Below are 23,606 nucleotides of genomic sequence, written 5' to 3'. Positions count from 1 at the left end.
GCTATAAATTGACTGCATATTTGGAGAGACTGAAAACAAACACAAAGTGGCAAAGTTCCTTGCCACTAACAAAATCATGGAAATAAAGGAATGGCTCGATCTCCACTGCAATCTTTCTAAGCTTAAATACCTTAATTAAAACACTTCTATTTGTCTCCATTTCAGGACAAATAATATTAGACTAATGTCTTCCTAGATCTGGAAACCAAAGCCCTAAGTACAGCAAAGAAGCAAGTAGCTTCTGTTCCTAAAATGCTGAACAGCAGCTTTCACTAAAGACAGTGAGAAGTAATGGACTCCTAACAAACCTGACAACACAAACTGTTAATTTAGATACCCAAATTTAGATTCTAATTCAGGCTTTTGCCTGAATAGGGCATAATAGGGTTTTTTTTTTATGCTTCTAAGCTTGTGTTTGAAAAGTACTCATTTGCATAGCACTGAGCCACAAATCAAGACTTTAAAAAATAAAAATATCTGACAAATCACTGTGAGCTCAGAAATAATCTGAATCTTCTAAGAAGACCCTGGTAATCCTGGCAAAGACAAGACAGAGAAAACAAGATTACCCCAAAGCTGTAGTATAAAAGGCCAGTCACCGATGAGACAGAAATAAGGAAGTTGAGGAGAGGCCGACTCTCTGTTATCCAAGCTCTTAAGCATTTGCTAGTACAGCTTCACCATCAAGGTTACAGATTTTTGTCCCTACAGGAACTTTGGACTTTTTCCTCCCTAAGGCAACTATTGTCCTCCAAAGACTTAAAAAGTTCTAGCTCTACAGCACACTATGTGACTTAAGGAAGAGAAAAATCTGCTGCAGAATTTTGGCTGAGTTTTGAAAAGCCTCGTGGAGAAGCATGGACACCCACACAGGCAATGACCATCTGAGAACATTTGCTTGCTGTGAAGACACAGTTTGTACTTCAGTGGGACAGGCACTGATCATTCTGATAACTGGCCAGACTGGACAGTGTTTAAAGACTTTATATAAGCTCATTAAACAACAGAGAGGAAAAAAACCCAAAACACAGACTTAGACGGACATTTGAGAGAAAATGTGGTCTTCAGCTCCACGCATCCAGTGGATTCCAAAATAAAATTAGCAGCCACTTCCTTCATGTCAGGAAGTGGTACAGGGTACCGCTGTCACCTTGATCCTGACAGAGAGATAGAGATCTGGGCCCTAGCATGCCTGCATGGTGAAGGATGAAACACTGTCTCTTCCCAGGAACATTCCTTGATGCACCTGTACTTTTTTCCCCTGGCAAGTGTTTTCTCCTTCCTGCTTCCTCAATGCAAGGGAGTAAAGCAGAGGGTGAACCTACAGCTGTGCTGCAGCTACCTGATAAACTGAGAGAAAAGGAGTGGCAAAGTCACTCACACTGCTCCAACGTGTACTGCCTTCCAGGATTTATGGGGAGAATATGAGAAGTCAGATGTGATTAGACCAAGAACACTGATGGCTCCTGGAAATCATGATGGGCAATACTGGGTGAAATGTCCGATGGAGAGACAGTGTAGAAATAACAGCTCCCCCAGAACTAAATAGATGGTCTCTGCTTAACCCAGCACTGGTAAAACTCACAAGGCAAGAAGCAGCAGAGAAAACTGACAAAATCTGACTTTCTGTTCTAAGGAAACAGTTGATTTTGATTCTTCTCTCAGCACCACCAATAAAGATTGTTACACCACCTCCTCCATTTCCTTTTTTCTGTGTTTGGGCACTATGGAGCAGCTGGACAGTTTGGTGCTGAGGATCTAGACACTGAATTCTTAAAAGCTTCTAGAGGTCTTCTCAAACATCTTATCTATTCCCCAGAGTCAAATCAATTCTGCTAAAGGCAAGAAAACATGCAACCACCAGGCTCATAACCACATGTTATGAGCAAAAGCAGAGCTCACCCAGAGCATTGCTAACTAAGCAGACTGCTGACATATCCTCTAAGCCTTCTGATCAATTCACCATGCACAAGTTAACAGCCTGCCCACTCTTCCATCACACCAGAGCATTCCAGTAGGATAATTACACCACTCCATGAAGCACTGAAAAATTAGGCAGGGCAAATCTGCTAGCAAAACTGTTTTTAAAAAATCCAAAGTTAAAAAAAAATAGGCTAAAGAAGTAAATGAAAGCTTCAGCCTTCCTTTTTTTCCTGAGAGGATAAATCCCATGGCAGCACACAAATTGAAAACCATGTGGAAAAGAGGGTTTAACTACAATGGCAAAAAGTCCTGAAAAGTGCTATGATGAGCTCTTAAACAAAATAGTCTAGGTCATCGCTGTCATAAAAACTTTGGAGCTAACTAAGTTGCATTCACACAGAGAACAAATATTTAGAGTCATCAATTATTTAGCATTAAAAGACAAACATCTCAGTCTACTCACCTTTTTGCTACCTTCTCTGTAACATATCTCACTTTGGTCAGGAGGAGTTCCAGCAGATATCCTCGATGAGAGTCTCCCAGCATATGCAACTCATCCACAACCACCACTCCTGATAAAGAAAAGCACTCAGGTCATATCTGACAAACCTCCAAACTAAGAGCAAATAGCCTTGATCCATTCACATTCCACATGATGAACTGAAATTTAAATTCAGAAATTCATCTTACCAATATCACGATGGCTTCCTTCTGTCACTGAAAGAGACAAATCATGACCAATGTAATGACATTTCACACCCACCACAACCACACATACACACACAAAATCAGCTTTTAAAAAATAAAAACAAATAGGTTGAGTTGTTAGTCTAGACACCACACAAAACAGTATTGCAGCATCTGTACTGTAACCTCATTTCAAGTAAAAACCCTCAGGCTCCAGAGTATCTGGAAAGGAAAATTCCAGCACCCAAATGAGCTAGTAAAAAATTTTGTTGACATCACTGTCTTAGATAAAACCATCATTTTTTACTAATGCAGTCGTGTCAGAAAAAAAACAAGAGCAGATGCAATTACACTGGCAGTCTGCTTCCTATTAAATTGCTCTTCATTAACCAAACCTGAACAAGCTCTACTATTTAGCTTTGGCTTTCTAATGAAAAAAAATCCTTATGTGACAGCTTTGTTGCCCTCCTACCTCCTGCGAATGACATTTTAATCTCTTAACCACCTCCATCAAATTTTTAAGGTGTGTAGAAATTTCTAAAAGAATAATGTCTAAAAAAGCTTCTGAATATCAGCAGCTGGAGACAACAGACCAGACTAGGAGAAAACACAGAGCCACTACTACTCAGGCACACAGTGCACCTCCTGTACACATCCCAGCCACAAAATATACCCTTTCTGGCCAGCTCACAGGGTCCCAGGGATATGGAGTAAGATAAAGGAAGGTTTAACAAAAAAAAGCAGGGCACAGAGGACACCACACTTCATTAGCTCTGCTGCTGTGGAATTTTTTTTCCCTCTTTGGTGCAGCTATGTAATATCTTTCTGGTACGGCTAAAATAGCAGGAGCTTAAGGGCAAATGTGACCTTACATTATCTGTCTCAATGCTATTTTTCCTTCTCTTTTTTTTTCTCTCCTTCCTACATATGTTCCTTCTCTCTCCGTCTGTTTTCTCCCTCCTTCTCTTTCAAGCCACTTAAGTTAGAAAAGAGTGCTGCACTGCTTCATCAGCCTCTTTTACAAACTCTCACCCATCCAGCTCCTCTGTCTTCCCGTACTTCCTCTATTCTGCTCTTGCTTGTAAATAATGGCAATTCATTGGTCACCAAGTACATATTCAGGTACCAGAAAAAGCTTCTCCCTGCTTCCCCTACAACAATCTGCCTGAATTCTTCCAGAGCTGAGAAAGGACAGTTTAATCAGATACCTACCAAAGTAAAATCCATGCAAGTCACTTCAAACCTTCATCATACCACATAGGTACTGAAAATGAGGCTAGAGTCAGTCTGCTATTTCTGTCTGCAAATTAGGCATATCCCTAGAAGACAGCTGGGAAAAAAACTACTAAAAAGTACCTGAGAGCTACCAGACATGTTTACTGTAGAATAACTAGGTTGTTTTAATTCCCCATCATGTTTAAAACTAAAAAGTTCTAAATGAAAAACAGGAAGGACTTGATTTTGTAAATATAATTCAACTAGTAATATTTTAATTTCAAGTTTAAATTAAGAAACAAATATCACAACAGCACATTACAAATCCATTCCCAGCTGACACACTGACAAAGCAGCAGATTCTTCTTTAATCATTTTCCTAAAAATTTCTTTAGCATCAGTGTCAAGAGGATGAACAAGAGGAATATCATCATCCCATACCTGGATGTTTTAAACTGACATGTTATATAATAATTAGCAACACAACATTGCTTTTAACTGCTTCATACAGCAAAGAGAGCTCTGGCAGGCAGAGGATTTGAGTTTCTCTCAACAATTTCCAAAGGCAATGTGAGCTATCAGCATGGGGTTGACATCAACGAAAGGAACAGCTCAAGCTTGAGATGGAATCCAGCCAGGACTGCAGTCATCTCCCAATAACTCATCTCAAAAGATAAAACACCCTTGTTACAAACTGGTCTAAATTTAGAATTAATTAGAAGACAAGGTACAATCTTGCAGTTTCAGACAAGCTTCCTTTGGGCGACAGCTAAACTGGCATTTTCAGTTCATACCCATATTTTACAGCTTTTATAAAAATTTACCTCCAACCAGAAAACTTATCCATTTCTTACATAAAGATGACTTTTTAAAATCAAATTTAATTTTAAAATTAATTTCAGAGAAGCATATAAAGAAAAAAAAAGCATTTTACCCTTATTTCTGCTACACAGCCATATTGGGGCATAAGGGAAATGGAGGTTTGCAGCAGAGGTATTTTCAAATGGTGAAAGAAAAACATGGTGCTTTAGGGAGGAATTGGTATTGAGAACACATCTTCAAACTCAAATCTTCTAGTCACTTGGCTGCTTATATTTAAATGACTCCTTTCAAGTACATCAATCTTTGAAAGCACAACATGTAGGGATGAAATGGAGGCTCCAGCAGAGGGATTTGGTGTATCTCTAGCATCTGAAAGATGGTATAATTAAACAATATATTTTCATATTCTGAGTATGCTTCCAAGGCACACAAGCCAACAGAAAGTTGCTTATCCTGACCCCACTGTCTGCCTTGTGCTGGCAGTACAGCTTGTACAGTGTGGTGACATATGATCAAACTAACCCTAGTTTAAACAAGTAAAAAAAAACCTTAACACAAGTAGCCATATATTGAAATAAATAATAGGTTTTCTTCCAAGTGAAGGGATGAAGATATACATTCAAGAATCGAGCTGGACTGCAGGAGCCTTCATTTGAATGAGTTTAAAATGCTGCACAACAATCACCCACTCATCTTCCAACCCACTGGCAGTCTCTAAAGCATTCATGGTGATTCAGCCCCTATAGATCCAGGTGTGAATGTGTTATCCCATGATCTCACACTCTGAAAAAACTTACAAGGTTTTATTTCCCATTTTCTCTCTAAAAAAGCTCTTCTGGTACACAATGAAGCAGAATATTATGATACCAGATGCACACAGAAAAGCAGTTTAAAAGGTGGAGGTCTCAGAGCAGCTCGATCCTCATCTATTTTTATATTCTTAAATTAGCAACCAGCTATGTTACAGGACAGAGTGAAGATGGGAAGGATTACTGTATAAAACATAACTGGGTATAGCTTTCTTGAGCAGAGGAAAAAAGAGAATAACAAACTTCTGATTGGATTGAGAAAGCAACAAACTTCTGATTGGACTAGGAAAGCACGTCTCTCTCAAGTGTACATGGAAACATTGGGCTTCTTCAGCTTTTATCTCATCCCCAATATTTAATGAACACTTTCATTATCTAGTGGCCATCAGGGCCACAGTGACCCAGAAGCCAACGTTACAAGGACAGAGGGTTTTTCAGCAAACAAGACAAAAATGAATGGCATAGCCCTTCCAGTCACCATGCCTACCCAGAGGAGCACTATGTATTCATTCTGCTTATCTGGATCCAGATGAGCACAGAATGTAATTTCTTCTCTTCCTCAAGCTAACAAAGATAGATCTTAGATTCCACAATCTCTGTCTAAAACAAATGAACATAATACACTCCTGAACTCAAACATATCTCAGAACTTTAATTCAGTTTTATTAATTAGAGAACAGTTCCCAGCAATGGGAATCATTGTTAAATGCAGCTTGCCATCCATTTGAGACAAACTAAAGCCTGCAGCTTCTACCTACTCATCCCAGTTGCTGAGCTACATGGAACAGTGCTGACTGTCCTCCTAAATCCAAATAAGAGGTTCTCTGGAAGAAGAAAATTGCTGCATTCCTGTATGGTATGTCTGTCACATACACAACTCAGAAAACTTGAAGTATCCCATGATTTCACATGCACTCAGAATATATCAAGCTGTAGTATTTTACCCAGGGAGTCCATTTTGTTTTCTTCTATGAGCCTATTGATTAGTCCATTGGCTTTCTCAATGGTGCAGACAGCAACATCCAGAGCAGAGAAACGTCCAACAGGAGCCATGCTTCCCATGTAGCCTTCCACTCTCACATCCACCTCCTGAAACAGGGCCTGTTTTCCAAGGATAAAGAACATTATGCCAAGGTTACAACTCTGAACTTCTGACCAATGCCTGCTGGAATCACAAAAAAGCCTGCACTCTACATCTACATTTCCTCTACATTACTTTTAATGTCAAATAATAGGATTAAAGCCATATCTCAGCCAGTTAGTGACACTTCTTTTCTCCACTGTCTTTTTTTATTTCCAAAGCAGAAGCCATAGAGTACATGTTGCAAGACAATGTACATAACTGAGTAAAAGATGAAAACCCCTGCAATGTATAAGAAGATCTAATATTAAAAATATTACGGAACACACAGTGCAACAGTTTATAATATCAGTGGCTTATGTAAAAAGACACTTTCTTCTTGAGAAATCCTGGGCAAAAGCCAAAATGGAACTCCAAACACAGCGATGACATATCTCACACTGAAAGCCAAGAAACAGTAACTTCTTCTCTTCCAGGTCTCCTCACTGCAGTGCCAAAGCTTTGACATATCCCACACAGCATTAACAAAAGATACAATATTTGCACCTCACAGGTAGGTCACCCTTTGAGTTCAAGGATGTGCAGCTATGGCCAAACCTCATGCCAGAAGTAGCAGAACAGAGTACTGATAATCCTCCAGTTTTACAAGATTAAAGCAAAAATGTGTCTCCATTATCAAGCACTTCAAAATAGCTTTTGCACTTAGTTTGTAGGATTTCCTAGCAATTTGTAAAGTTAAGATACCATCTCAGCTAATGAAAAAAACAAACTGTCTTAACTGCTAGAAAATATAACAAAAATGCCTGCTGGGTTTGGATTTGGTTTTAGTCATTGTCATTACCTAATGGCAACAATGTTTGATATGGAAGTCTTTCAAGAAAAAATGTTTATGTCTTGAAGAGTGTTCCCACTGTAATTTTATTTTTTAAATAGTTGCAGCAAGGAAGCCAAGACACAGCCATATTCTGGCAGAAGAAAAAAATAGCAAAATCAAATGCAGATTTGAAATCAAATGCACAAAATTGTGGTGAAATAGCCCAAGGAAAGCTAAAATATACTTTTATCTTTAAGATGGTATTTAGACCTTCCCTTTGCACTTTTCCTAACATGAACTCTCATTAGAAAGTTCATTTAAATTTTGTATATTATCAAATCAGTGAATAAATGCAAGTAACAATGCTTTAAAAGTCAAAGCTGAAAAAAAATGTTTTAATCAACTCTGTAAAAATTTTCCAAGTTTATCTTTTTGGCTAAAAGTTTTATTTTTTTATCTCCAGCTTAGAGCAAATTTTAAATTATCTACAACTTCTTTTATGAAAAAACTCAGCAATTTTTTCCCCCCAAAATCCATGCTTTTGCATTTCTGTTTAAAAAATGTGACCCAATAACTACTATCCATAAATTTACTTTCCTTGAATGCTACTTACCTGCAGGTAACATTTCTTCTCCTTGGCCACAGAGACAAAGGGAAGGATGAGAAGAGCTTTTTTATGAGTCTCCAGGACTCGCTTCAAAATAAGCAATTCTGCAACCAGAGTCTTTCCAGCACTGGTAGGAGCTTGAAAAAAAAAAAAGGGGGTTAATTAATTTTTAAAGTTTAAAAAATAAATCCAAAAGCATCACAAATCTAGCACACAAAGCAGTTACTGGAGAAGTTGGGGTGGGACTCTTCAGTTGATGTCTCTCACCCATAAACATATTTGCAGTCACCCCTATAGAGTCAAGAAGGTTAAAAATCACCTGCCTCTCTTCCAAGTTCTTCATCCTCTCAGTGCTGCCCTAGAACCTTTTTCCCATGAAGGACAGACAACCAATTGTCATTTCCTATAGATTCCTAGTCCACCAGTCCTCCTTCTCCTTTGGCATTACTTCCCCTTCTGCATGTACACTCCACACACAATATGTGAATAAAAATAATAAATGGACTGAAAACAAACTAATAGCAAATAACATTCTCAGAAGTATGTATATCTTCAATTGTGTTAGCATTCAGTTCCTAGTTGACAGTCTGTAATAAAAAAGAGTCACCATTAGCTGACTCCTAATTATCAACTTCTAAAGGAACTTGAACAGAGAAAATGGGGCAAAAAGTCTCTCTTCCCATCTGAAAAGAAGATCATTAAGTCAAGTTTGAGGTACAGAAATGGGACAGATCTTAAGATGTCTCCAGAAGAGGATCTTGACCTTTCTACCTGCCAGATCCAAATGTCTCAGCACCAGTAAGTCCTTGTAAATGGCAGTGGAAAAGTTAGGGGGGGGACTGGTTTTGTCAGATGTTCGCATACCTGAGTAAACGAGGTTCTTCCCCTCCAGAACTTGTCCAAGCATCAGGCATTCTGCTTGCCATTCAAACATCTGCACAACTCCCAGGCTGTGGTATTTCTCCAGAACTGCTTTGGGAAGACCCCAGCTTGCAAGGAGCAACTTGTCTGCTTGGTCTTCAGGAACATTTACCTGCTGATATTGCCCTTTTGAAGGAGAAAATAAAAATAAAATTTAAAAAGTCAAGTATCATCTTTGCATCGGAGGTCACTTAGGTTATACACCCAAATGTCAAACTTCTCTGCAAACTCCTGTATTACAAGAAAAGGCAATAAACTATCTGGCCTATATTTTTCAATATTTTGTGTGGATGGTTCACCATTCTTCAATTCTTCTGACATCTTTTTTTTTTCAATTTTTCCTCCTGTAAGATTTTCCACATTCAATTAATCTCTTCACCAAACTGTTGCCCTGGTATCTGCTTTTGAGACAGAGCAGCCATCACCAAATACATAGTCAAAGAGAGCTTAATCACTGATTAATGTAACAGCATTGTTACATTAATTTGCCATCTTGTCCTCACCCACACCATTTCCCTTTTAAGGAGTTATTGCTACTGAGATTTCACTAATTCTCACTGATTACCGAACTGCCCAGTGTTTTCTTTTACAAATGAATGAAAACCACAACCTAAAGTAAACAAGCAGCTCAAGCTACTATGTACAGTGTGTCATATTTCAGTTTATTACACTGATTAATATCTTCACAACACTGCCGGTTCCTCTAGCTTAATTAAGTTCCTTGCTGATTATTTCTTGCCTTAGTAACGCTAAACAACTTTGTGCTGACTACAGGCACTGCCTCCTCCCTCTCCTTTGCCTCTGTTTTTCCTAGTCATTAAGAAAACTCAAGTTTTTTATCCCATTCAGGTTTCTGATCCACAAGAATGCCTCCCCTATCACCCATAAATATATAGTTCCAGTAACAGCATTTTGTGAAAGACCTTGTAAAATTGAGATGAAAACCAAGTAATCGTGTGTACTGCCTCTACTGTGCCTGTTCTTCCACTGGTACATTCAAAAAATTCTAAAAGAAATTTCCCACCATTGTTGACAGCATAAAGGCAGGCTAGATTAATAATACCAGCCTGCATAAGCAGCCAGCATTTCTTCTCTCATCACACTAAAAATTTCAACTTCTGCCTTGAGGTTAACCCCAACCTAGGCTGTCACTGCTGCATGATCAGTCTCCTCTACACAGCTTTGCTTCACTTTGTGTAATCAAAATGCCATAAAATACTAAACAAAAATTTACGCACCATTGGGAGAGAACAGAAATATGCTACAAAGCAGGACAGACTTCCCAAGAGGAATTCAGAGGAGACCAGAAATATCCATCCTAAACTGTAACTGTGGTGGGTTGACCCTAGCTGGACATCAGGTGCTACCCAAAGCTACCCAAAGTCATTCCCCTCCTCAACAGGACAGGAGAGACAAAATACAATGAAAGGTTCATGAGGGAAGAAAAGGGCAGGGAAAGACCACCCACCAATTAACCATCACAGGCAAAACACTTGACTTGGGGAGAATTAATTTATTACTAATCAAATCAGAGTAGGATAATGAGAAATAAAGCAAAATCTTAAAAACATCTACTCCTCCCTTCTTTTCAGGCTCAACTGTACTCCCAGTTTTCTCTACTTCCTTCCCCCCAGCAGCACAAGGGGACAGGGAATGGGAGTTGCAGTCAGTTCATCACACACTGTCTCTGCCACTCCTTCCTCCTCAGAGAGAAGTTCCTCACACTCCTCCCCAGCTCCAGTGTGGGGTCCTTCTCACAGAAGACAGTCCTCCACTAACTTCTCCAACGTGAGTCCTTCCTGCAGGCCACAGTTCTTCACAAACTGCTCCAGTTCATGTCCCCCATGGGGTCACAAGTCCTGCCAGCAAACCTGCTCCAGCATGGGCTCCTCTCTCCACAGGTCCTGCCAGGAGCCTTCTTCAATGCCGGATTCCCACAGGGCCACAGCCTCCTTCAGGCAACCACTCACTCCAGCATGGGGTTCTCCACGAGCTGCAGGTGGATCTCTGCTCCACCATGGACCTCCAAGGGCTACAGGTAGATGACAGCCTGCCTCACCATGGTCTTCACCACAGGCTGCAGGTGCACCACAGGCCTGTGGTCTTCACCACAGGCTGCACCACCAAATCTCTGCTCTGGCACCTGAAGGATCTCCTCCCACTCCGTCTTCACTGACCTTGGTGTCTGCAGGCTGTTTCCATCACATAGTCTCACTCCTCCAGCTGCAGGTGCCATTGCAAAGGCTTTTTTTCCCTCCCTCTTAAATACATTATCCCAGAGGGGCTACTGATGGCCTTAGGCCTCTTAGATCTGGCTGCATTGGCTCTGTCCAGCATAGGGGAAACTTCTGGTGGCTGCTCACAGAAGCCAACAGAAGCTTATAGTCCCCCCCTTGCCATGCAAATCAAATACAGTGATTAATATGGTAGAATTAGGATTCAGAAACAAAAAAAAAAAAAAAAACCCTACGTGATGGGACCTCAAGCTTTTTCCCTAGTGTTAAAACCAACAAATTTCATGTAAAAGATGGAATGAGTAAAGGATCAGGTGATTCGGCTGTTTGAAGAATATCTTTAGAACTGAAGATGTGTTTGGAAACTTGTGGCTTAAAGATCTATGTACAGAAGTATACCTGTGATACTAACCTTTTTTTATTTACTAAAACAATGCTAAGAAACAGTCAAAATTAGGAAGATATAAATTGTTGGTTAATAGCATCAGGTATTTGATTTCTCAAAAGGAAAACTATTCCAGATTGTGGGGCCAGTTAAACACAAGAGTGCTGCTTACTGAATTGTCTTTGGGGAGCTGACTGTGGAAATGTGTACATTTCCTTGCTCTGTTCCATGTGCAGAAATTGACAAAATTGTATCTTGCAGAGCATAATCACATCAGTGAGAAGATATGACATGACTGGAGAAGAGACTGAGAGATGTAAATGCTTTAAAAAGTTACAGAAAAATCACAAAGAGATGAAACTGCAAGATGCTTTGTAAATATCTTAATTTAAGATGCATATCAATCTCGATGCTGTATGCATCTTGATTTCTCTCTTGATTCAAGAGCACAATAAGCTGGTAAAATGTATGTATGGCATCTAGAAACATCACTTTAAGTGTCTCTGTCTGGCAGCAGGAGCACTTGATGTGACACCTTGCCATAAGATGTTTATACAAAGTCTTGTATATTGCATACAGAAATATACTGTGTATACTTCTTCTGTATTCTATATGTATTCTTTGATCACTTTCTCAACTTAGGTAAACAAACCCTGTTTGGCATAGCAAGGAGAACGGACTAGACCGATTGTTGTATTATGGCAGCACCTAGAGGCCAAGCCAAGAATAAGGCCCACTGTTACACGACACACAGCATGCCCCCACCTCAGACCTGTGCACAGAATACACATTTTCTTTTCTTCCTCGACTACACAGCGAGGGGTGCAGGAAATCCTTCGATCACCACCCTGCTAGCACAAGCACGTACCGCGGCTGCCCTCCAGGGGGAAAGGAAGGGGCGAAGCGCGGCCCGAGCAGCGCCGCCCCCGGGGCCAGGGCCCCGCGCCGGGAGAGGCTCGGAGGTCCCGGCCCCTTCCAGCAGCGCCCTGCTGCTCCCCGGGCAGCCCCGCTCCCCTCGCCCAGCACGTCCCGACCCGCCGCGCTGCACGACCGAGGGGAGGGCGGGAAGGGAAAGAAGGGGAATGGGAGAGAAGGGCGGCGCTCTCCACGCCGGTACCTGCCGAGCCGCTGCGGCGCAGGGAGAGGTCGAGGCCGGGCGGGGGGCTCAGCACAGCGCGGCGGGGAGCGGCGGGGCCGGGCGGCACGGCCCGCCCCGGCGTGCGGGATCTGCCGCCGCGGAGCCCCGCGGCCGAGGCCGCGGCGGCACCGCTCGGGGAGATAACGGTGCTGGCGCCATCTTCCCGCCACGCCATTCAAACCCGGGCCCGCCCCGGCCGGCGGGAGGGAGCAGGGAACGGGCGGGGACAGGGAAGCGGGCAGCAGCAGGGAAGCGGGCAGGCCCGAGGCGTGCGGCCGCTGCAGAGTACAGGTTGTCTCTGTAAAAGCGCCGGTCTCTGCTGAGGCAGCGCTCCGAGCGCTGTACGCGCTGTACCGGTGAAACGCGCGCTGTACCGGTGAAAGGCTGAGGTCATTTCATGAAGGGTCTGCTTCAACAAAACAAGGCTCACCTTGCGGGAGAGGGCCCATAGGACAAACAGCCTCGCTTGCTGTTTCTAATGTCTCTGACACCAAAACAGCTGTTTCAGATTCTGAAAGAGCAGGACTGGCTTTACCTCTCCTCAGCAACGTGAATGTGAGGAGCAGTTCTACGAAAATTCTGCATCACCCAAAACATGCATGTCTTTGTCCATCACCCACAGAAGTGTTAGGAAGCATTATATCAAAAAATAAGGTTTTTCTAAGTTGCTTTTCATCTCAGCTGAAGAAAGCATACTGATCCTTTTCAAAAATAAGGACAGCAAAGGGTGAACATTGAAAGGAGTATGAACACACACAGTAATTTCCTTCTGGACACCACTGCTTTGTTTTGGGTAACACATACATATCCCACTCAGAGAAGTTCTTCATGTTCTGTATCTCTATTCAGAGAAATGGATCACAGCTTAGGAGGCTGACTTCACATGGTGGTCATCATCTCAAAACACATACACCCAGAAATTTCTGGCCCTTGAAGAAGAGCATGTGCTCTCATTCCCGTCATTAAATCTTCAAATTAAATGGAAACAAAATTCTTTAAGAATACTGCTGTCATTTCAGACAATTATATCTGAGTTAAGTGTAAAGGATGGTCTAATAGAAGAGTCAACGCATTTATTTTAACAGTCTTTAAATCAAGCAGCTCAAAAAACTTCTTTAATTGCTCAAGTTTACAAAACCAGATAAACAGTGGGCTAACAGTAGGCTCTTCGGTGTTTCAAAGCCCAAGCACCAGATAAATACAACAGACACTTTTTCTCTAAAGCAATTATGTTAATGAATTGACACTTGGAGACTGTATCCATGCTGCTACTCTGTTGACCAAAAGTTACATACATTAAAGGGAGGAGAAGCATACAGAAATACTCTGCTAAAGACTCCTCACTGCAAGAAACAATTCCCACTGCAGACTAACCATTTCCTGTATTAGTACTGAAAAAATAGTGAAGAAAATAACTCGGTAAAGATTTCTACTTAGTAACAATATATATTTCTATTGTGCCAGAAAAAGACCAGAATAAGCACTGCTGATATTTAAAATGTTCACAGCATAAACATGTTTCACTTCAACATGTACTTACAACTGCAGTATGAAATCTATCACTTCCTCATCACTTCGTGTCCTCCTTACATTTTTGAAAAAGCTATTTAAAATATTAAAGGAGACACCTATCTTCATTCTATTCTTTTTTTTTTTTAAGGGGGAAAAGACAGGTTTTGCTATCTGAAATTTTTAATTAATTAAAAACAGTTTACAAAATTTGAGGACAGACCTACGTTACCAAAGTAGGAAAAAGAGCTAACTAGCAACCAGTCGAAGAATTTGGTTCCGTAAGTATGTGCACAGCTGGTTCATCAAGTCTCTGTTCTGTCCTTCAACCCAGTGCATTTCTACTACTACATCATTTCCTTCTTTCTTCACGTTCATTAAACACTTGAAGAGAAAACCCCCACTAGTTTCTTTAGGGCCTGGCTCTTTTTCCACTGTGAGATTGCTAACTTCCTCTGAAGGGCAAGGCTCCTCCTTCACATCACCAGAACCTTTCCCAAGTGATGTTTCTCCCTGTTTTGCTTCCATCTCCTCTTCCTTCACCGGATCACTGTGTTCTTCTCTGGCATCAGATTCCTCTGGTTGCTCATCACCTGCCGTCATCTGGACATCCTCATCAGGTGCCATAAACCCCATTTCAGAGTCTTCAGCCTTGGGGTTTTCACAGTCTGAGTTGTTGCTCACGCTCTTCTGGCTGTTTTTTTCCTCCTCCATAGCTTGTAGAGTATCTTCAGAAGCTCGAGGAAGTTCTCGTAATTGCCTTACTCTCTCTCGTTTCTTTCTCCTCAAATGAATCCAGGAGTTTTCAATGGCAGTCACAAAGAGGCTAACTTCATCTTTTCCACATGGAACACGTTTATGCTGAACCTATTGCAGAAAACAGAATTTCATACGATCCTCTCACAGTTATGCTTTCAATGAGGACATAGTTTTAACATCTAATACTTCATACTGTACCTTCAGATCAGTGAGAATCTTCTCTACCCAGGCTCTAACCACAGCAATAGCTTCTACAGCATCCCAGCCCATAGCTGCAGCTTTGACCGATAACTCTCTGACTGTAGAAGCCAAAACCATGAAGGTAATTGGTTTTCGTGGTTTTTCTAATTTTCTTCTTTTAGAGGGTGGTGACTAGAAGAAGAAAGAAAGAAAATAATTACAAGGCTATGCAGTATTAGTGAGGTGACTTTTGCACTCAGAAGACTGTGATTCCATAAAACAAGAGGATTAAGAGTGTAACATAAGGCACTAAGCAGTCATTCATATGGCCCGTGCTCCACTTCACCCCCAGAGTTTTAGACTCAAACCAGCTAACAGGATCATGCACTTTATGCTAGCCTGATGGACAGAGGGAGTTTATGTTCAGGTATTAGGCAAAAAGCTTCATTGGTTCCTTTACACTGTGAGCTCTCCATGAGCTGAGAAAGTGTGGCTGCTCTTGGGAATAGAGGCCAACTGCCAATATCCATGTTTTGATCCAACTGTACTGAAGGTTTACTTGCATCTTCCTTAAGATTGGTTATCATCTATACCTATATTCAAATATACAAACATCCAGATCCAAAAAAGCAACTGGCTCACATTTAAGGTGAACAAGCTCCACTTACATTCATGTAGGCAAGTCTGAGTTAGACGTGGTCATACCTATTTGGTAACAGAATCCACATGTTAAATTAAAACTGAGTTCTCAGAGGGAAGTTTAAATTCAAATCCAGCCCCAAACTTAGAGTATTTTTATTACTACTAAACTGCTATTTGAGGTATGTTACAAATTATCCTCATTTTCACTGAAACCCACAGGAAGTTCCTATAAGGCTTCCTTTTTCCACCCTCAACAAGGTTCACTCATGAATCACACGTCACAACTGCTAACAGACTGGCAGCCATCTAAGAAATTCCACTGTCCATACAGCCGAGCACATCCAATATTCCAGTCTGAAGAAGAGTTTGGATCACAGTAGTTATAGCTCATTAGCCCCTTCCTCAAGTAAGAGGCACAGAAAATCACAAGCAAACCAGAATTAAGCTACTTACAGGTACTTGCACATCATCATAGAAACTCCAGGCCAGTGCCCATCTCATGGTGCGCCCCTGGCAGAATTCAGTGTGAGTGACTTTAGGAACCTATGCAAAGCAGCAATACATTATTTCAGATTAATAAACAATATTGTTTTACTGCACACATTTTCAAACAAAGCATATTTTCTCATTACACAAATGGAGATTCTTTTTGACATGGCTCAGAGGTGTCAGGGCCCTCTCTCATTTCTCTCCCTTTACTAAGAATGAGGTGCAACAGTTCAAGGACAGAGAAAGAAAATCAGATATTTTGTATCTAGCTCAGCATCTGCTTTTGGTAATTCATCTTTCTGGGAATTTATTTCCCCTTGCACTCTCTTTCCTTCCACTGTATACACGGACAGATCTCACAATTACTCTCTTTGTATAGAAATTAGTGAAGAGTATGCTTCCTCCAAAAAGCCATCCAAAAGTCCTTTGCACAGCCCTCTTTATTGAGAATAGTAGCACAAGGTTCCATTTTACTTGGTGCCAGAATTGAACACAAACAAAACAATGCTGACACTTAAATCATGTCACTATTTCTTATATCAACCAAATTGCTAGAAAGCTAGATTTTTTTGTTGCTGTTCTTTTTTCTTTTTTTTTTTTTTTTTACTACAGCCTTGTTAAGGCTATTTTAAAGCAGAAACCCTGAATCTTCTAGAATGAAGACATGCTCCAACATGTTCTAAAGACAAAACTTTGGAGATAATATTTGCTACTTTGCTACTTATCTGTCAGTTTTGAATCTACAGTAGTTAAACATCAATTGTTTCCCTAACAAGGAACTGCAGTTCCTTTTGGTAACAAAAACTCTGTGAAATAATTCAACAATAATTACCCACATACATTAAAGCATACTATATTCTGTATAGAACACAGGCAGGATATATGGGACTCTATGCATACTCACCCCCTGGATTCTAAGTTCTTCTTTCAGTGGTGCTAAACTGCATTTCTTCCCCAACATGCAACTGTACCATCTGCAAAGCACACATACAAAAAAGTGTTTTACAAACAGAAAGCAATTGAGAATGGCAGCTATTAAAAAGAACTACTTGGATCAGAAATCTGAAAAAACAATATGAGATTAAAAACCAAAACAAAACAACAAAAAAAAATCACACTTAAACAGAGTGACTAGGACATAGTACAACAAAATTCAGAACAAAATTCAGAAATTCAGTCCAAAGACAGACTGGACAGGGAAATCTTTTTGAGCTTTTAAGAAATACTTTTTAGAAGTATTTTAGAAACAACATATGAACAATGAGCAATCTTGTTTCAAAGAGTGACTTCAGTTATGGGGCAGATGTTACACCTTACAAGAATTTGTTTCAACTTCTCCACTTTCTTTGGAGAATGAATCAGAACAAAAAGGAATAACCAACTATTGGCAAGTAATTGTGCTCAAGATCAGACATACTGACTATCACTTGTGCTCACTCATAACTTATCCAGGTTTCCAACACATAACACATATTGCATGAGGAAAAAATCAGGAAAAAAAAGGGGGGAAAAAAGTTATTTTCCCACTTCTAGTGAAACTTACCATTCCACCCAGCTCCACATCTTCAGAATCTCCCAAACATTACTTTAGATGAAGCTCTGTTCTTCATCTAAATTATTATTCAAGCTTTACAACCTCATCTTCCTCATTTTTTTTTGATGACTGGATCCAAAAAAGCTTATTCATAAATATAATGCATTGAAGTACAAAACTTAAGATTTCCCAGTTATCAAGGGACAGTTTTGTCCAGCACTGGGGGAGTGAAAGCCTGATGATATAGTCAGAAAACTGAAGACATGCCATCTGTTTTAAAATAAGGTCAAAACAAGGTTTCACTACGGCTTTTATTGCAGCTTATGTTCACCCAAGACAGCATTCAGTAGAACGGTGTCCTTTAGCAGGCAAAGCTGCAAGTTACCAAAATTCAGCCAGGAAAAGATAAAAAAAAATTAGGTAATCAACAGATAACTAAGCAATATCATAAAGCCTCTTCCATCCCAAAAATCCTCAAGAATGAACCCTGATCTGTCTCTTATCAGGTACATGTGCTAATTTTGCTGCAAGCTATAAATGTCACTTGTACAGGCTTTTTTTTGTCTTCTGCCTTTAAATACCTCAGCAATAACTTCTAATTGCTGCTCAGGAACAATTGGATGTGGAAGTATCATCAAACAAACTGAACAGATATCACTGGACCATAGGTACTAAAAATAACACTGCTGCATGACTTCTGCCAAAGATAAAGGTGTTAGTTTAGGGTTTTTTGACTGGAACAAAACACTTACCGTAACCTCTTTTTAAGCTGGAGACTATCATGAATAATTCTTTTGACAAATTCTAGTTCTCCTCCCTCAGCCATGATTTCTGTGATCCCTCCTGTATTTACAGAGCTGGGAGGGGGACGCCGTGGATTTCGAGAATTAACTCCCTGGATTGAAAAACAAAAAAATTTGACATGAGCATTTAATAAAATTTATGCTGCTTTGTACACTGCTTCCTATCTTAATCTTTAGGGGGCAGCAAGCACCACCATCTTTACTTGTCCTACCCCCATCAGAACCATGGATAAATAAAGATCCATTCAAAATAAACATGCCTGAGTGAATTCCCCACAATCTCAAACCAAGGTAAGGTACTTGTCACATCAGGATTCTGCTAATATGAAATATGTGGTTCCAATACATGTAAGACATGCTAAGTGCATCTATGCAACTACAATCTATCGTGCTTAATTAAATCTTAAACCTTCTTTTCTACTGCTCTGCATTATACATTTCTGACTATATTCAGTGGGTATTGCACGACCTGTATGATACCTTAGTCTACATGACTAAGGAAATGAAAAATACAGTTAAGCAAAATTCCAGGAACTAATTCCTCTGTACTACAGAGGTGCCTGTTATGCAACAGGCACCTGATTTCAGATTTACTAGCTGTCTACTTTCCAAACTCATTTTCTAAGACACTAAGAACTTGTGAAAGAATGCTACAGCATATCCTCTACTTTCGGAGAGGTAACAGTTAAGTTTTCAAAACTCCATTTGGGGCTGAGGAGGGAGAAGACTTAAATGCTATTAATGATGATTTGGGATTTTTCACTCAACCTTGCCCAAGCCAAGAGGTTAAATTGTTGCTACCTTTTCACTGACTACTGAAGTACATATAACACCCAGTTTGTTATTTTACCTTAGCCTCTAACTGGTTGGCAAAAAAGGGAGGGTTGCACATGCAGAAATCATAAATGATCTCAGATTCTTCTTTCAGTGCATCCATTAGAAGAGTCTTCTGTGGTACCTTAACCACTGTTAGAAAAAGTGAATTTGGTCAGTAAAGAACTCCAAATTTTATTTAACATGCTATATACATTATACATTGCATAAAACCTGTACTTTCTAAACAATGCTTTCTATAAGAGAGATGTAATAAATATCACCATGCAAATAAAGATTTCAGGTCAAGGATTAACATACAAACAGCCTGTATGTTTATACACAGCAGCAGAACCACATGAACCTGTTTAAAACAACAAGGACTACCTGAGTTATACCAAGTTGTCCAACACAACCACAAATGTGCTTTAAGCCCTTACAACTACAGGCACTAAAGCTTCACATGAAGCCTGTTCCTTTGCCAGCTACTTTTCCAGTATACTGAAACACCACCACACCACTAAAAACCAGTGGCAGCAGTGACAGAAAACTCTCATTGTTCTCCACATCAAGTTCTGCATCTTCAAGACTGACACAGACGACAGATTAAGACATGTTGTTCAAATGGATGCTTCCAAAAGTTTTTATTCAGAGCTCATAAATAGACCTGATTTTTACTACACTGAGTTCCTTCAGAAAATTTTCCAAGCTCATCCCCAGACCAAGTCTGGCATACTGCCTCTGCAACCACAGGCAGTGTCAGGACTTCATTCACGAAGTGAGGATGAAGAACTCCCTGTACAAGATACACCTTTGTGGCAGTGTCATGCAATTATCCAAGGCGAGCATTCCAGGTCTCCTACCAGCAGAAATAGCCCAAACACTAAGAAATACTTCAGTGAGAGACAAGGAATACAGAGATAAAAACACCCCGGGGTGAAGTTTAACTTTCAGATTTGTGTAAGGAAGAGTATTTCTCTAACCACACATCCCATGCTAGAAAAGGCAGCTTTTTGGCTTAAGCATACACTGACTTCAGTAAATATTCTGCTCCCGTAAAAGTAATTGAGCATGTATTTGGAAGGAATACACATTCTGATATGCCACTGAACATGCCAAAAATATGCCACAACATTGATATGCTACTAAATACCTTATTACATTGTACCTTTTATCAGATCAGACAAGTTATTCTGTTCCACATTCTTCTTGGCATAATTGAAGCACATGTCATCCACTTCTGTTGCAAGGAAATACCAGCCATTCAAAGTTGCTCCAAGTAATGGGTATATACAGGATGCCCCTGTCCCTGCAGAAGTGAAAATCCATGAAAAGGGCAAAATAAGTACTGGTGTTATATGCAGTGTGGCTGTTAACTATGTACTTATTACACCAAAAAGAACTAACTTCAAGAAAATGGTGATTATTGATCATCTACTACTCAATTCTTTAGTGAACTTAATTTTTGTAATTTGAAAAACAGCATCGTCAAATATGCACTTTTAATAACAGAAAGAATTTAATAATCTGTAATAAGTTTTCTAGTGAACTATCAGCTTTGGTTTAATCTATTTTTCTTCTATATGACAATGGTTAATTTATATAAAGATTTATATAAAATTTATATAAAGAAAGCCAAATACATTCTGGCTTTACTAAAACAAAAACCCTACCACAAATAAATTTCTCTTCTTCATTTTTCTATCATCTATCACAAATAATTTACTTTGATGCATACAACAACCACAAAAAAAAATCTGTTCCACAAGACAGTCTTTCTCTAATGTCCAAAACTACCAAAGAAACCCAAGTGTCAATTAAGATATTCAAAAAGAGAGCCAGACAGATAAAAACTTGGTAAAAAAGAGAGAGATGCTAGCACAAAATAATCATGGCATACCTAGGTGATCAAATTATCAATGACAATCAAATTTAGGATTAAAGGGAATTGATACAAGAAAAGGGAAAGATATCCCACCACCACCAAACTAGAGTTTAGACATATATTTAGAATCTGTTACACTGACTTATAGAACCATCAGTAACTTCATCTGTCAGTACACAACAGCAAGGGGTTACTTCTAGCACTTCTCTCAAGTCCCTCTTGGCTGACTTCCTGCTTTTCCAAAGCTGAAACATCAAAGATCATGCAAACTCAAACTGAAGATTTTGCAGTATGTGGAGGACTTAGAGGATCCGTCTCTTCTACCGAGCCACCTACCATGATGAAGTGCATAGATATCACTTTCAAAAATTAAAACTAATATCAAATGCACAGAAGCTGTCTAAAAAATTTCGAAGTTACTAGAAGAAAGCTGCTGTGGACACACATGTGATGATGCAAACCTGGTATCCAGCACAACTCCAGCTAAAAATACAAGTCAGTACATTTCAGGAGAACAAAAAATCCCATTACAAAAAGTCATGCTAGCAGATGCCAAGAAACATGAAATCTGGCACAGTAACAGAGATTACTGAACCTCAGCTTTGAGGAATTCAGTAGCTTTAAAGTTTTAATGTCAAGCATTAAAACAGATTACAAAGGAAATTCCTACTTCTCTCAATTTCATTTTTCATCAGTTTTCTTCAGCACAAAACAGTCTTTGAAATCAAGCCTCTGAAACTGTAAAGGAAGATTCTATTAACAAATAAAAGATGTGAACTAAATTCAAATGTCCTATCACTAGTGCCTTTTAAATAATTCATACAGAATAACCAAAAATTGGGACTCCAAATGCCAATTTTATTATCTGCGTGTGGAAGCTCTTATGGAGCTTGCCTTTCTTTTATTTCCAATGTAAACCAAATTATGGCCATCAGTGTACATCTTATAAATTCACACCTCCGCTGTTTATATTTAACTGCTGCCTAATCTAGATATCATCCTGATATTACCCAGTAATCCAGACTGAAAGTAGACAGTATCATCCATCTGCTGATGCTTGATCCAATTTAAAACACATTTTGTTCTCAACAATAAACAAGAAATCTTTGACCATTTACAATCAAAACACGTTTACCCTGGCTCCTAATTTAGCCTCTTTCACAATTCAGCTCACCTATATAACTGCGTTGAAATAAATTAAAATAAAAATTGAAATATAAAAAGGACAGATCACTCACTTGTCAAATACACCTATAACAACAGGAAAAAATGTTATTAAGTGGAACACCAAAAAAATGCTATGCAACTCAGAAACTCTCTGGTGCAGATAACCAAAAGCAAAATTAATAAACTATCAACAAAACACAATTCGCTAGTTAGAACACTGAGAAGAAACACTTTTTAGATCCTTTAGAATGACATTTTTGCCTGCTTTTCTAGAAGCACAGCTTTTGTATACCAGACAAAGCTGCACTCAAGGCCCTGAAAAGCCACATAATTGCGTGCCACGAGTGTTCCTGCGTTTGTGCAGAGAAATCCTGCCCACCCAGAAGGCACACGAAAGCCCTGTGGAGCTCAGAGTGCCTCCCACCACAGCGGGCACACATCAGATCTCTTTGCTCCTCAAACCTGACGTTTTCCCGTGCCTCTGCAACAAATTGCAGCTGCTACTGCCGCTGATGATGGTAAATAAGGATTTAAACATTAGCTTCGCCAAGTACCTATGTCAATGCCTCGTCTCAGGGTTTGCTTCTCAGCATGCCGGTGGCCGATGAGATCCTCCACCCAGTGGATGTAGTTCAGCCTCAAAGGGACGGTGGGAATGAGCCTTTCCACGGGGATGTCGATCGTCAGCCCGAAGTCCTCCTTCAAGAGGGTGCACGTCAGAGCCCTCACGGCCTCGGGATCCTTGAAATTCAGGCTGAAAGGCACAAGCGGAGCTTTCACGGGTGCCCGGGGGCGGACACGCAAGGGGCACCCACCCGCCCCATGCCGGCCCGGCCGTACCTCACCCTGCCCGCCAGGGTGGTCTGCACGTGCTGCTGGAACTCGGGGTACTTGCCGGCCAGGTAGGCGAAGTCGGGGGGCTTATCCTTGTAGCGGTTGCGGGCGTGCATGGACTTGTTGAGGGCCATGTCGGGCCGGGAGGGGCCGGGATGTGGCGGGAGCGCGGCGCGGGACCACGGCCGCACCCCCGCGCGGCGGCCGGGCCCGGGCCCGCTGCCGCTCCCGGCGCGCACCGCGGCCCCGCGGGCCGCACCAAGCGCGGCGGGCCGCGGGGGGACAGCCGAGCCGGTCGGAGCCGCGCTCGCCGCCTCGGCGAGGGAGGTGCCGCTGCTCGGGCGGAGAAGTGACC

General features: G+C 40.7%; 2 protein-coding genes across 7 annotated transcripts in view; both read right to left on the bottom strand.

Moving 5' to 3' along the window:
• POLQ (DNA polymerase theta) overlaps positions 1-12,838 on the bottom strand; it is a 53,276-nt gene extending 40,438 nt beyond the window's left edge. For all 6 annotated transcript variants that reach the window (XR_010996435.1, XM_068181919.1, XM_068181921.1 and 3 more), the window contains exons 1-5: positions 12,616-12,838; positions 8,823-9,005; positions 7,965-8,095; positions 6,401-6,557; positions 2,387-2,495 (exon numbers count right to left, since the gene is read on the bottom strand). Coding sequence is in view for 5 of the 6 variants with exons in the window: in XM_068181919.1 (XP_068038020.1) it covers positions 2,387-2,495; positions 6,401-6,557; positions 7,965-8,095; positions 8,823-9,005; positions 12,616-12,811 (776 nt within the window). In the remaining variant the exon portion in view is untranslated. The remainder of the gene's footprint in view (positions 1-2,386; positions 2,496-6,400; positions 6,558-7,964; positions 8,096-8,822; positions 9,006-12,615) is intronic.
• A 1,224-nt stretch (positions 12,839-14,062) lies between these two features.
• On the bottom strand, positions 14,063-23,483 carry METTL16 (methyltransferase 16, RNA N6-adenosine). Its single transcript, XM_068181933.1, has 9 exons — positions 23,258-23,483; positions 22,972-23,171; positions 20,534-20,674; positions 19,403-19,518; positions 18,502-18,644; positions 17,120-17,189; positions 16,180-16,269; positions 15,103-15,276; positions 14,063-15,012 (listed from the first exon to the last, which is right to left on the bottom strand). The coding sequence occupies exons 1-9, from the start codon at positions 23,383-23,385 to the stop codon at positions 14,395-14,397; spliced, it is 1,680 nt and encodes a 559-aa protein (XP_068038034.1). The 5' UTR covers positions 23,386-23,483; the 3' UTR covers positions 14,063-14,394.
• Between the last annotated feature and the right edge of the window lie 123 nt (positions 23,484-23,606).

This window comes from Anomalospiza imberbis, chromosome 2 (genome assembly GCF_031753505.1).
Source record: "Anomalospiza imberbis isolate Cuckoo-Finch-1a 21T00152 chromosome 2, ASM3175350v1, whole genome shotgun sequence".
Taxonomy (NCBI): domain Eukaryota; kingdom Metazoa; phylum Chordata; class Aves; order Passeriformes; family Viduidae; genus Anomalospiza; species Anomalospiza imberbis.
Note: the sequence above shows the minus strand (reverse complement) of the source record. Positions and strands in the feature narration are given on the sequence as shown.